The following is a 15,676-nucleotide window of genomic DNA, read 5'->3' as shown; positions in this document are numbered from 1 at the left end:
TCTGTCTGTTTTTTGCCTGTCTATCTATCTATCTATCTATCTATCTATCTATCTATCTATCTATCTATCTATGTCTGTCTGTCTGTCTGTTTTTTGTCTATCTATCTATCTATCTATCTATCTATCTATCTATCTATCTATCTATCTATCTGTCTGTCTGTCTGTCTGTCTGTCTGTCTGTCTGTCTGTCTGTCTATCTATATATCTATCTATCTAATTTATCTATCTATGTCTGTCTTTCTGTCTGTCTATCTATCTATCTATCTATCTATCTATCTATCTATCTATCTATCTATCTATCTATCTATCTATCTATCTATCTATCTATCTACAGTCTGTTCAAAAAGCACGCTGTCCAGGTCAAGTGTATTTTCCTAATGACATACTTTGATTCAGCAGGATCACTGAGTCACTCCTGAGTGGGACAGATGATAGGAGTATATGTGACTGGGTTTTAGGTGTGAAGCGACGTGCTGTGCTGTGCTGCCACTGTGAAACAGTGCTTTACTCTTCCTCAGTGACAAGCAGCAGCACATTGCATGACAGCTGCTGCAGGGTGGAGGGGGAATTGGCCTCTTGCGAAGAAATGCCCAGAACGTGGCCGCATTAGCTACGGAATGTTCACTCTCCTCTCATGCTTGGCTCACGGGCCCCTAGAAAAAAAAAAGATTAAGGCCCCCGTTATTGCTTGGGCCGACAGTGTCCCGTGCCTGTAGTGACTGCAACAGATGCTCAGTCCCTCCGTGGTTTAGAGATGGCCTGCTGCAGGTTCACAACTCTGACAGGCCGCTTTTTGAGCTCATCTGCTGCTCAGCAGGTCGGACCGAGCATGTGGTGAAAGTGATTTGTATTGTGCCTCTGTGTGCTTGTTTGTATGTGAACATTTTTTTAATCTTTCAGTTTGATTTTTTTCTCTTTTTGTCTTTATGTCATGTCTGGGCCTGTTTCATCAAAAACACTAGCATTAACCCCTTAAACTCTAAACTTACTTTTCAATTTTATTCCAGTAAAGTTAGACAAATAATTCCTATTAATCATATAAAAGAATATGTAAGGTATGCAATTATGGGAGAAGGATGGATCTGAAGCCTAGATCTGCCAATTGGTACTTTTATGTGGATTAAATAAGTAGATCAGTAAAAAGGTAATGTTGCTATCAAAAAAAGGACAATGAATGTTCACCCACTAGCATCACACAAAATGCAGTCATGCTAATTGGGGGCAACCACGTTCCATTCATTGTTAGCCATGTTATGATGTTTGATTGGGCTACTCTTTTAAGATCAATGCATCTGTTAGTGATCAGAGCTTGTTCTGTCTTTTCAAATTATTTTCTTGCATTCTGACATTGTATGATGCTTACATGTTAACAAACACTACTTGTTGTGTAGTCTATGTTTGAGAATACCCAATTTTTTTCTTTCATCCCTTCTCTTTAATGTGAAAAGCCATTTCATGCACATTTCAGAGTATAAAATTAGAAATCATATCCATTGCAGTTTATAGTTACTGGGTGTATCATTAAGATTCCAGAGCCTTTAGAATATATCCTGAAGCACTCATGTACACCATATTTGATGGTAGGATGATGCAACCTGTGAGTAAGCAGTGGGTATTCCAGAGCTGTTATAAAGTGAATCTCCCACTTTGCATTCTGCTTTGTCAGCACTGTGTTGCTAATGACTTGGTGGCAATCTGGTGCATTTACGTTCACAGATTTAGTCCTACTCTAGCTTTACTGACTGATTCAGCTCATCACTAAGTTACTTTACCTTAGATCAAGCCTCCATTAATTTCAGTATGCCCTTGCCAACTCCCCTGCTAGAAAACCAGGCTTAGACCAGTGTTGTTGGTCACCAGCAAAACCAGTATATGTTGTGTTTTGGGTGCTAAACCAGCAACAGACCAGCATAAATCAGCATAGTCCATCTTAAACCATTATAAAATGCATGCGGTATGTGCTGTTTTGTTCAGCAGGGTGAAAAGCGCAGACCACCTACACTTTTCGTCACTGGCAATATAACAAAGAGCACATTTTTCAATAGCAACACACTTGTTCTCGACTAGCCTATGCTCAGTCAGCTAATTAGCTAGGTAAGCAAAGTTTGCGATGCTAGCTGTTCTTTTGAGAGGTCCAATATTTATGTACATTAAGTTTGTGAATAACTGCCTTCTCTGGCTTTACGCTTCAGGTTTAGAATGAGAAAAATAATGTATTGCTCTGATTTGTTGTTGCTAGCTGTTTGGCCCTTATCTTGCAAACTAGCTGTTACTAGCAGTTCAGCCCTTATCTTGCTAACTAGCTAGCAAGATTTGTTGTGGTTGCCAGCTCTTCAGCCCTTATCTTGCTAACTGTGAGCAAGATTTGTTGTTGTTGCTATCAGTTGGCAATGGTTTCTGGGCAAGTTCTACAATAATATTGTAATGTCAGCACAGAAGAGGATGCAAGGAATGCTATTTCCATCCAGGACGATGCTCTTTTATATAAACAAACACTGAGCAGTACAAAGAACAAGTGAACAGGTCAACAAAGTATAAACACAACACAACGACTGTAAAGAACACGATTTAACTAAAGCAAAATGTAACACAACGTAAACTTACAAACAGCAGCTTTTAAAACTTTACATTTGACTGAAATAAAGACTGCGGAGAGAGGCACGGCATTCTGGGAGTAGTTGCTGTGTGCGGTGGAGGTGCCACAATATTAACTCGAGCTCTCCATCATCTAAAAAATTTCACATGAGCTAGTACAGTACTAAACCCCTTTAGGATGCAGTCTTGGAAATTGTCAGACTAAGTTGATGAGGACATGTTAACACCAGTATTTAAAAGGGGGGCAGGACTTCGTTGAACAGATCGTAATTACCAAACTGTTTACTTCATCATTGTCTTTTCTGGTCATTTCTTTTACGGACATTTGTTGGATACACCCCTTCAGTCATTCTTCCGAATAAGGGACACCTGGGTACTTATACTATTCAGAAGGTTTTCTGAGAAGGCTTTTAAGTCTGGAATAAACAGTAGACTGTGCAGGGTCCTGCGATACCACAGTCACTGGGTCCTTTTATCAGCTAATAATCCCCTACAACAAACAGAATGGAAGGCATGCACATATGCAGCTGTCTGTGTCTTAGTGCAAGTGGTGTCATGTTAAGTCACAAGAATGATCCCAGCTCCCCGTGCGCCCTGCCTGCCTCACCCTGCACTGGCATGCTACTCTTAGCTAAATGCTGCTACCCAAGCAACCACAAACAAATCGGCCATTTTGGGCCTGAGAAAAGGCCTGCTCATGCTTTTCCTGTGGTAGGAATGTATGTACCTGTAAAGGCTATATGTATAAATGTGAACATATATCATATGCGTGCGTGTATGTATGTAAAAAAACAATAGGCCCAAGACCAGTCAATAAAGTCCATATATAGACTAAAGCAGCTAATTTTAAACTCATTTAAACCCAATAAGCAGACAAATATTTGTCTATGCAATATTAGAAGCAATGATACTTCATGGACTTCATGTGGTATTAGATACACCAAGAACTCAAAAAAGAACATTTTCCTCTACCAGGATTCCAATTATCTATTCATTACAAATTTAAGAATATATCATTGACACTCCTCTTTTAGTGAATAGTTTTAATTACACTCTAAAAGGAGCAGGTACAGGATCCATCTATGCATCGCATTAAGACTGAAATATGGCCACCCTGTGGTCTTTCACAGCTCATTTGCAAAGGCTGTACTTACCGTCAACCACCCATCACTATATGAGTGGGCCATAATGGCCAGCGTCCATGTGGAAAGCTCGTTAAAGGGACTCTTGACACTGTGAGGTCCAGCGCTAGAGGACAGCTGACGGACCCCCATAACAGCCCATTAGCTTGGAGGAAAAAAGTGCCTCAGCGTTTTCTGTTGTTTACAATAGGCCAGGCAGCTAACGTTAGGCCACCTAAGGCTATATGGCCAGAGCTGCTGAGTCAAATCCTGAGGCAGATAACATGACAAAAAAGACTGTAAAAAGACAGTTGTAGTATTGATCCTTGAACATTTTTGCTCCCAAATGAAAAATTGAATAAAATTAACAAACAAACAATTAGTTGTCAATAAAGAACTTATTTAACGTTGAGTAATTGTCTTTATTAATAGCTTTACTTGTGCTAATGTGAATTATCACTATTGTAGTACTCTTACTTAAGCCGGAATTTGAAGTGCTCTCTTCACGCTCATTGACAAGCCTTTTTTCCTTGACCACACAATGACCACCATTTCTTTTTTGAGTGACCTGTATTCATGACTGGATGAACTGAACTCAGATCCATGAATAGATTTATGAATCTATGAAGAGGGTCTGGAATCTGCTTTTAATTTTTTTTTTCTTACAGTGTAGCTAAGTTTAGTGTGAGGAATTCACATTCGACATTACAGAGACATGTTGCCATCCTGCCCTGGCTTTCAAGGGACGTTTTTCATTCTCAGCAGTGACACTGAATTCCAACTCAGGAATATTTGGAATGGTTGGAAATGAATATAGTTATGAATTCACACATCTGGGACTTGTGCTCATATTCATAAGCATGCCGTCGACTTTACAGTAGGGGTGAGGCCCGGGGGGCAGTATCTGATTGTTTTGCGGAAACTATGGTTGCGATGGCCCAGATTTTGTTTGTCGTCCAAGTCCAAATTCCGGTTGGGACATTGACGAAAGCTGAGCCTCCTCCCAGGCTTTACCGGCTGAACAAAAATACGGCCCGCAAGCTTCTCTCCTTGCCTCTTCTGTGTTTAAATCTGGCCTCCAGCTCCACTGACCTTCTCCCATGTCAGTAAGAGGGACAAATTTAGTGCTCCAGTTTCTGGAGCGACCAAATAGTCTGACAACATTGAAATGGGGGTGAGAATGTTAACGCTTCTGGAGATATGGTTACTGACTTGAGGAGACAGGAACTGAATTGAATGTAAACAGCTCAGGGCCACTGACCTCCAGGAATGCAACTGACATGCAGGATCATTTTGCGCACTCATAAACACAAAGGTTCCTAAATGGTTCTTGGCTTGGATGCATGGTTCTAGGAAAATGCTTCAAGTGGTATAGGACTATTATAATATCTAGAGCTGGGCTAAGTCCTTCTCCTGAAGATCTGCCCTACTACAAACTTGGCTTCCAACCCTAATTTAACACACCTGTCACATGTTCTTGGTCCTCTGTGATAAGTTGGATGAGTTGTGTGAGATTAAGCTTGTAACTAAACACTTCAGGAGGTCCTTTAACCTCTTTCTGCAAGTTGCCATTCTGCCAGAAGAGTTTATAATAACTCTATTCAGATTAACAAGGACGCCCTTGGCTCTCTCTTTGTTAAATGTTATGACTCTGTGTTGAGCTGCTAGTGAGCATTGAGTAAATTAAAAGTAAAGCAAGTAGTTATTTTATGGCATCACTCCAGAAACCCTTTTAGACACTTTTATTATTGAGAGTTTAACACAGAATACAATAACAACGTACTGTACAAGGACATAAATAGTTGTATTGTTGATATATTTTCTCATACGGTTCTAAAAGCTTGTCTGGGAGTAGCATGTGGCTGGGTGTTTTCCTGGATTGTTGGAACGGCATAGAATGGCAGTCATGTCATAGCTGTGCTGACATGTCTGTGGCATGTTCATACCAGCACTGTGGCGTCTGCTACGTCACCATTAGGATACTAATCTGTTATTCCACTCACGCCTGGGACAGTGGGTTTTAAATAACTGACCGTGCCCTGAACTGCATGAAGGATACTCATACTGTAATACCCATGCAACAGAATGTCATTCCAAAATATGTTCAAAGACCACCTGAGCATGTTCATGCACCATTTCTCATGAACTGAGTATCCTTTAAAATAGAGGAGCTAACATTCTGAACTTTGCCATGTGATCTAGAGCAAAGCACTTAAACTGGGATATGTATGAAATTCTGCCCTGTTCACCAGCGCTGGAGGAGGACTCGTTTTTAGGCCAGTCATCCATTTCAATACTGGTTTTAACACACCCTTGTCCACTTGCCCTCGTCATTTCCTTTGATGGGAATCCTGATGCCATCTTAAGGGGAGTTCCATTACTTTCTTTCTTAGCTCAAGTGAATTGTGTTCAATGAGCCCTTAGAGAGGGATCAAGTGAACACGTGTCAACCTGATGCATTTCCTTTTCAAACATATACTTAATTACAGACAATGCTGTTTATAAGCCATAGGATTACTTTAAAATGCTTAACATTTAAATCCATAACATTTCATTTGCTGGGCTTTTTTGCAAACTACTATATCTGTTATACCTAACTGCTGATAAAACTGCATTACTTTACTCTGCAAGCTTGGTATTTAGCCGGTTAACATCTTGCATAGCAAGGTTTTCATGGCAAATGCATTTCTGAATGGTGAGTCAAAATGGGCAAGGATATGTTATGTAATGAACTGTTAATAGCTAACTTTTTTCAGCTACAACAGGGATGCCAACTCTCATGCATCTGTCATGAACTCACACAATTCAGTCTAATCTCACAGTCGCAGTCCACATTTTCACAAAATGACCTATTGATGCATCTGAACACTGCAAATTTCCTTCTGCTGCTTACTTTTCACTGTAATCATTTAAACTTGGAAATTTAAACAAATCAAATCAAGAAGTCTTCAAAATTCTGCACTGTTTCTAGGTCACTACTCAAATTTATAAATTTGAAAAACTGACAGTGTCTTTGTACAAAATGTTCAGATGATTCTCAGGTGGATTTATTCAACTCACCAGAGGCTTTTGCACAAACTTATAAAGTCCATGCCAGCTTGAGTGCACACTGTCACTAAAGCAAATGGGGACACACCAAATACTAAGAAATTCTGAAATTTATGTAAACTTTCAAAGATTCTACTTTTCACTGAAATGTTCTAGCACTGATCATATAATCTGTAAAGAAAAATGTCGTACTCAGGATTGCAAAATAGAAGCAATTTCACCGGTGGTCTAAGACTTTTGGACCCCACTGTATATTCTATATTCTCTGTGATTGGGATGTATTCTGCCCTCATTATAGTCAGTTGGTCAGTTCAGGGGAGAACTAACAACAAGTTATCAATGTTGAACAAGAACACAGTTTACCAGCTTTTGGATTAATACTGCCATGCTAAATTTGAACAGGCTAATCTACACCTGCTCTATAGGACCACAAATATTAGACCAGGGCTGTACTATTTGCTGGGCAGCCACTGATATAACCCAAGTGTTTGGACTGTAATGTTAACTTGTGTTTCTATGTGTGGGTACTTTACCTGACCTCCTCTTTAGCCTCTCCTGCATTGCTATTCACGACATAGGCCACTATTTTGGGAGCCATTTTGTAGTGGTGTCAGAAAACACTGTGGGAAAACATCCAGTTCTCTTATAATCCCACAATGCACTGTAATGTCGTGTGCAAACAAAAGAAAAACAAAACACTGCAGACTACTGTCTCAAGAGTGATAAACAAACTAGCATACATTTGCTTGAATCATTCATTGTTCCCTGAAATGGTGCTGCATGTAGTGTTCCAGTTAATAGTGATTTGGTGATCATTTCAAACAAAGAGCTAGAGTTGCTTCTGTGCTCTGTTGACATGGAAAAACATTGAAATTGATATACTGATTGATTTAGCATCAGTATTCTCCAGCATCAGTATGCCTCACTTATTCCATTCTCACTTATTCCCCAAGCATATTATCACTGCTGTGTTACCTTAATATAAAAGCATGAGCTGAATATCCTAAAGGAAGCACTGGATACACAACCAGCATATGACACTGGCTGTGCACATCTAGCTACTTATGCTACTACTCATGGCTGTTTGGGGGCTCCTTACCTACCCCAGTTACGTTATTTTGGCATTGTCAGTTTTGTTCAAAAAGACCGGTTTTTATATAATGCTTAATAATTGTAACATAGAGGTGATGGGTACAAAGTACTGTATGTGTCCTGTACTTCTCTGCCATGAATGAATTGTGAAAAATATATTTAAGGCCAAAACTTCATACATATGTGTAACCATTTCATATAATAGCTTTAAGTGAAAGAGGGTTTAGAGACATTAAATGCCTTTCACCAACACTGTGAACAACTTTAACTAAATTTCTCTAGAAATCCACATCATACTATGCTGAATAACTTGGTTTGCATCTTGAAAATGTAACTTTTATATTCCCCTCAAACGAGTCCCTGGATCCTCATTGATTAGTTGAGCTTCACATGAACAAATGAGACCAGCATTAAATTAAAATGCAAGGTTTGAGTGTTTTGAATGTTTGGATGTCTCTTTATCTTTACATGTTTGCTGCATATTACTCTTTGTTGTATGTTCTACTCATAAAATACCACAGATTTCAGAAATGATTGTATGCACTTGGGAATGTGCTGGCTATCTAGGCAGACAAGTGAAGAAACTGGCAGCATAAATTTCACATTTTATCAGCTTAGATATTTTAAAAAATCACTTTGTGGGGTCTCTTGATGGTGTATACCACAAGCAAGAAACAACCCTGCTACTGTCAGCATAAGCATATCTGGCATCTCTTGGTGGTCTTTGATTACATTTACAACTACTGCCGACTAGACTAGAATAAAGGTCTCTCGCTGAACAGGGCAGAGTGGCAATTAGCAATAAAGTAATGTGTTTAGGCAGTAATGCGAGGTGGGCTAGAGAGAGAGTCTGTGACCATACTTGGAGAACGGAGGGCAGGTGGCTGAGCAGGCCCTGTCGTGAGGAAGAGCAGAGAGGACAGCTGGGCCTGTCAAACAATGACTTATTCTTCACTATTCAACTGCTCAGCACTGTACGACACGCACCCAGCCACACTGATACTGTATCAACAAGCTGTATATGTCTATATGAGTGTACCTACATGCGTCTGTGTGATGAAATCAACCAGTTTATGATATTTCTAGCCATGTTGGAATACGTATGATTACAAAGAAGGAGAGTGCATAATATTTTTGGAATGCTTTTGAAATAGCACTCCCTAAAAAAGTGCAAACCAGTAACGTTCAGCTACAGTCTCGCAGACCAACCCACAGGCTGGGTAAGGTCTCTACTTGGGAGGAAGAGAACATCATACCTAGCCAACTAGCTAGGTAGCTAAAGTGCTGGTGGGGTAGCTTACATTAACATTATGAATAAACTAAGATAAGTAAGTAAAATAGTCAGGGTTTGTTTTATGCTTAGTTACTCTCCCAACCATGTTTGCTAGTGTAAATCAGTCCTTTAAAGTGGTTAATGACAGCGTTAGCTACATCTGATACACAGCGAATACACATCTGATACAGACACTCTCTGTAAAATACAGAAAACATGGAGAGGCCTCTTTCAGTTATTACGCTTCTAAACTGTTGAACTCAATTCCACCTTTTATTAGACAGTCAAGCTCAATGCCCACTTTTAAGAAGCACCTAAAAACATATCTCTTTAAATTAGCATTTAACTAAAAACGAATGTCTTGTGGTGTTTATCTTTATCTTGTAATTTCATCTTTTTCATTTTCTTCTGATTCTAATTAAATACTAATGATCTCTTCTATAACTGTTTTATCACCTGTCTGTAAAGCACTGTGAGCTGCCAGAGGCATGAAAAGTGCTATATAAATAAAACTATTATTACTATTATTATCTGTTAGCTAGCTGACACACCAGCAAAGTGCTTAAATTACCCAACTTTATGCCGTTTTACACATAGTATATAACTGCAGGACAGCTTGTCTGAAACATTTTATTTGCACAAACAAAACTTTGCTCGCTAGCTTGTTGGCTAAAAGTAGGAGATTTTTCTGCCAACCTTATAACAACTTGGGAACTTGGGATTTTCCAACTCACTTTTGGGGCTCAGTAGAAAATCAGATGTTTGAAAAATCACTAAATCACTAAACTCTGGATTAGTTCTTCACATGTGATCTATATATATATATATGTGTGTGTGTGTGTGTGTGTATTCACATGTATACACACACACACACGAATAGGTTAAACTATGTTGCTCTCCAGTCCAGCAGATGGCGCTACGTCCTCGTTCAGGGACGCCGCAAGAAGAGGACGAAGAAAAAGAAGGGCTTAGTGAGTCCAAACATTTGTTGTGGCCTTGTTGGCGGATTATTTTGCTGTGTAATAACTGTTACGGCAAAAACATGACAAACTTGCAGTCATTAAGCGTTTTCGTGACAGAACGGTTAACGCTAGCTGCTCAGGAGATTTTCAAAGCAGTCGAAGTGACCGTTACAGAGTACCACGAAGAGATTTCCCGCTCAAGACAAGAAAACGAGCTCCTGAAAAGGAGGCTGCTGGAGGCCGGCATCGATTTTTACTCAGGTGAGTCACTTAAAGCTGGTTTACTGACCTGTTCAGAGTGATTAGGACAGTTGGTTAACTAAGTGAAATAAAGGCCGTTAGACGATGGCACGCTGTGTTTTTGAGCCAGCGTTAGCTGTGGAACAACAGGCTGAACAAAGAAATAAGACGGATCCTTATCACAAATCGAGCGAATTGCGGCGGTGTTATAGTATATTGTGCTGACTGTACAAAAAGCTTCCATCCGTGTGGAATCATGTCCGAGTCGTTTGTGAAGGCTAAAGAGCGTCTATGGTTAAATAAGAGTTGGATTTTGGCCGTTCAATAGCCTTCCGGAGTTAATGAGATTAAATATGGCGTTTCTGTTTGTGTACTACCAGAGCCAGTTAAAGGGGAGCCTGGCCTCTTCCTGTTTACGCTAGAGGGCACCTGCGAGCGAGTCTTAAATCATTGGGAGGGAGCGAAGCTGAAAACAAAACATCTTTTTTTAGCATTTTATGCGGGTTAGTCCTTTCATTTTGGAAAGTTCTAAGATGAATTCTTTTAAAGTTGAACAATATCTTTCGGTTTTCTACACCATTAGGACGCTAGAATTACTGATACTGAGCGCTGATTGGTTGGTGTGCTGATTGACGTTAGTTCATTGGCTGAGTGGAGCCAGAGATTTCACTGAAGGGGAGAATTACTATGTCTTCAGGGTCATGTCCAGAAATGAGTGCTGTGTCGGTGCTGCACTGTCCTGTCTGTTTACTCTGTCTAACGTCTGTTTAATTTATTGTTTCTTAATTTTTTGTTTGCACACTGAGTCTGCACGTTTGCACTTTGTACTCTTTGTTCCATGCTGCACCTTGTTGATCCTGGAGGAATGTAATGAAACTCCACTGTGTACTTGTATATAGGTGGAATGACAAAAGCCACTTGACTCTTGTTTTTCAAACGCTAGAGGACGCGAGTCCAAAAATAATAGGTAAATGTGGAACGTTTGAGCAAAATCGTAGTATGTAAATGCTTAAACATTTATTATCTAAAAGAATTCATACATTTTATGAACCCAGAACAGCAGAAAACATTTTAACATTGCTATTTCTAAAATGCTTTTGAACTCCACTTACAGGAATTTATGTTGCCTCATGTACAATCATGATGAGCTCCTCCGCTCAGCCTTTCTTAGCAGAATGCTAGCATCCTACTCCTCAAAATGTTTGCTGTAGAAAAAAAGTAATATGCAGATGAGGTTTGTTTTTTTTTTTAGTGAAATACCACTCCACTTTCCAGAATTAAAGGAAGGTTTTAGACAAGTGGTGCGAAACCTTTTAACTTGTAATATGTAGCTCCACTCAACCCCATTCATTTTGGACTTGCTCGCAGGCACCCTCTGGCATTTTGCAGTCCTGTTTTATATATAAGGAGAGAAATAGGAAGTGGCAAGGCTCCCCTTAAACGAGGTCTGATAAGAAGACCACTGATGTCAAGAATGTACACAAAACACTGTTGGAAGGTCCTGTAGCTGGAGTTCAAAAGTATAATATTAACATAGTAGCGGAGTTGAAGCATTTTTTGCTGTTTTGTGCGTATTTTTGTATAAAAATAAGATGTTTGACTTTGCACAAAAGTTTCATTGGAACAGGTTAAGTTTGGGCTCACTTATGAGTGCCCTCTAGCATTTGAGAAACCCAGAAGACATTACTGAGTGGCAGTTTTCCTCACTAGAAACTAAACTTTTGGGAACTTATGCAGGAACACACAGCTAAATGTACTGGTTCCGTAAGTAAAACTCCTTTTCAACATTGCCGTAGGGAATTGTAAATATTAACTGCCCATCGTAGACTTAACATTAGCTTCAAGTTGTCGGTATATGATACTTTTGAAGCCCAAAGACCGCCTGATTTGATTAAAAAATCATTTATTCCCTCCATTACTCTTGAAGAAATACACTACTCATAGTCCTTAAAGCTAATTCCTTGGACATTTCAATTGTGCTTTGGTGCTAGAAAATCACTTAAGAGGGCCATTTAGCACTAAAAGCATTTAAAATCATTAATAGTGCTATTACAGTGCTATTACGAAGTTTACAGATGAATAACTGGGCCCATGTCATTCAGTTCACTGACTTCAATAACTTTGTAATTACATGCTATGTCATAAATTGCACTCCTTGTCTGACATATTGATTTATTCATTCAAAGACTAAATTTTTGCATACTTACTGTACAAAGGTCAAGAGTACACTCTGAACAAAACCTTTCTGACCCACTTTCACTAAGCTCCTCAATGCCATAAGGGCTCTTTATGGCATACATATCAAAGGGTTAAATATAGAGAACCAAACCACTTTGCAAATACAAGTATGAAAAATTTTACCATTAGTCATATGTTCTTGACATCTGTGTTTTGCACGTTGAACAAAATTCAGCAGCTCATTACAGAAAAGAAGTATGTGTTGTCAAGTCCACTGCTCGAGACCTCTGGCAAAAGGCCTATTCATAAGCTCTGACTTCCTTGGATTTTTGTCCTCTCTCTGTAAATGAGTCCCAGACTGCATTAGGCCTTGTTAGGCCTACTTGGCTAAAATTGCATTAAGGCTTTTTGAGCTGATGCGTGCCTAAACCCACTTGTTGCCTTTTGTGGATATATTTTTTTGTTTTATTAGTAGTAGTAGTAGTTGTAACAGTGTAAGTAAAAGAGTTTACTTTCATCTTTTGTCATATTAAAATATTTATTTTTTGTTTAACACATGAATGACAAATTAATGCATGATTATTCTTTTCTTATTTGAGATGTACAAGTAAAATTGTCTACTGTTCCAGTTTATTTACTCTAACGTAGCCTTATCCATCTTCATTCTGTACACGTTAAACTCATGTTTTAACTTTACAGTAAAAGGACACTTCCCCTCTTTTTTCCTTTGATTTGTCTGAGATAAATAGAGGATCTCAAATAGAACTTTTTCTATTTGAAAAAGAGGTCTGCTGTGCCAGTCCTCTGAGTAAGTCACAAAAATCACAACCCCTGAAATTATCAAGACATTTAAGTGTGCGTACTTGGATATCACAGTTTCCTTCAGTTGTTGATGCATTAAAATATTAGTAGAAATATTTAAAATATTTAAGATTACAATAGAATATGTGAAAATGAAAAACTTTGGCCCAATCCCATTGCACTCCTTTCCCCTACCACAGCCCTCTGTTTTGCACGTTCGTGTCTAAAGATGAAGTTTTGTTGACAGGTTGGTAGGGCACAGTGTTAGGGCTACTTGGCCCTCCAAACGGAGGCTTTTCAGAGGCACAGAAAAAAACTGGCCACCAAAGAAACCCACAAATGTGTTTTCTCCACTAAAAAATAAAAAAAGTTTAATATAGTTTTAGTATATCATGGTCCTTTTCTTCATAACAAGCTCAGAAAATCGCTAATACTGTGCTAATGTCTTGGTAGTTAGCTAGCTAAATTTCTCATTTCAGTCCAGCAGTACTGACACCTGAAGTGCCAGAACATAACTGCTGCTTCATTTGAGGTTGAACACGAAAATTCAACACTCGAAAACAAGGAGTAGGGGTGGGATTTAGGAAATAGGATTGGGCCTTTTGATAGTTGCAGCCTTGATGTTAACTAAAATAATGTTCTTTTTCAGAACTACAGCCTAGCCTGTCTGTCGTACAAGAAAGTGAGCCCAGCGTTGGGCAGCCAGTTTGTGGTGAGCCATGGAATCAGCAGAACGAGAAGATCCAGGTGAAGCTTGAGCTCAGCGCTGCCCAGGAGGAGACCCAAGATTCTCAGCTCCAAATAGCCATGGCTAAAGAACCCCTATCCCCAAAACCGTGCCTACAAAATGAACAGAAAATGGAAGAAATGTTCCATGTACAAACCACAGACGGCAGTACGGATACTTTACTCCCCGCTGGTCCTTTCATGCAGATTAAAGAAGAACCCAGTGAGCTAGTGCCTGATTTGAGATTAGAGACTTTCTGTGAGTCCCAGACCAGCATTTCTGCTGATCCAAGCAGTGCTCTTGCCTCTAGTCATTGTAGCGGCTTTGAAGAGGAGCTGGACAGCCACAGACTCTCGTCAGTGCACAAGACCGTGCGATCTAAGGCAAGTTACTACATTCACATCTCTTCTAGGGTTATGTAATCCTAAGGCTGACCATCGTTGAGGTCCATAAAAGGTTGAAAAAAAACTTAACGTGCTCTGTTGTGTCAGCTTGCCTTTCCTGTTTGATTCATCTACTGGAGTGTGTGAAACTCTACATAATCAAAAAAAAAAAAAAATAGTATAAATATCAGTTATCCAAAATTAAGTTAAGACTTAGCATTAATGTGTATCAAGCTGTGCTTTTGCACAACATCGCAAACGTTTTTACACTGTATATACTTCAGGCTGCATAAGCTAATGCATTGTTTTTATGCTGACCTTGTGGATTTTGCTGCCAAAAACATGAGTGACCCAAATGTGTTTCATTTATTAATAGAAGATCGGAAGCATAAAGAAGGGTGAAAACTAAAGTGGGGTAAATGCAGGCCGAAGGCTATGAAAAACACTAAAAATGAACATTTAACCTGACGAATATTTGAGAGATGTTGTCTGAGCCTGACCAAACCTGACTGTACTTTTTGTCTGCCCGAACATAACAGCATGCATGTCATGCTGATATGAATGTATGTATATAAATTAGCCAACAAATCCTGATGGCTTTCGAAGGTATTGGTCCAGGATGACAAGCTGACAAGCATCTTTGATTTCTTGAAGTGGAGCTTATTTTGCAAACTGTGCCCTACACTGGACCTGCTCAATTTTCAGTTTGGAATTGTCTGGGAATGAGTCTAAGTATTTGACTGCTTTCGTGCCCTCACGCACATCTTAATTTTTGTATATGACCATTGACCTCAGCTCAACACTGGCGTTATAATCTTAATATTCCTTGTCCAGTCACAGCCAATATGAATGTATGTCGTCATCACTATAAGTCCACATTTCAGTGCTGTGCCTCAGCTGTGGGGCATCTGGAAAGCACACATTATTAATGCATTGTGCTCTATTCAACACAACCTCGTTATAAACCTTCAAAAAATTGTTTGAGATGTAAATTCAAAGCCCTGTTAACATGATTTTATCTTGAAAAATGTTATTTTGAAAAATGTTTCTTTTTTTTAATATAGTAAAGATATGCGACAAAAGCATTTATATGGTTTTTAATATTGTAATGTTTATTACAAATTAATTGTAATATAAATGATTAAATTAGTGTTATTCAATAAATGTGAATATATGAATGAAATAATGCAATTTGATGGTAGATAAAAGCTCCACGTATGGTGTTGCTGCCTGCTGACAGCTGTATGGGTGTGTCA

The 15,676-nt window shown here is 39.1% G+C and overlaps 1 protein-coding gene across 1 annotated transcript in view; it reads left to right on the top strand.

The window, feature by feature from the left end:
• The first annotated feature begins 10,065 nt into the window (after window positions 1-10,065).
• si:ch211-86h15.1 (uncharacterized protein LOC558435 homolog) overlaps window positions 10,066-15,676 on the top strand; it is a 39,926-nt gene continuing 34,315 nt past the window's right edge. The window contains exons 1-2 of the mRNA XM_037532092.1: window positions 10,066-10,352; window positions 13,960-14,420. Coding sequence (XP_037387989.1) covers window positions 10,172-10,352; window positions 13,960-14,420 — 642 coding nt within the window. The 5' untranslated portion in view covers window positions 10,066-10,171. The remainder of the gene's footprint in view (window positions 10,353-13,959; window positions 14,421-15,676) is intronic.

Source organism: Pygocentrus nattereri, chromosome 21 (genome assembly GCF_015220715.1).
Source record: "Pygocentrus nattereri isolate fPygNat1 chromosome 21, fPygNat1.pri, whole genome shotgun sequence".
In the NCBI taxonomy this organism is placed as follows: Eukaryota; Metazoa; Chordata; class Actinopteri; order Characiformes; family Serrasalmidae; genus Pygocentrus; species Pygocentrus nattereri.
The sequence above is the reverse complement of the archived record's forward strand: the minus strand, read 5'-3'. Positions and strand labels throughout refer to the sequence as shown.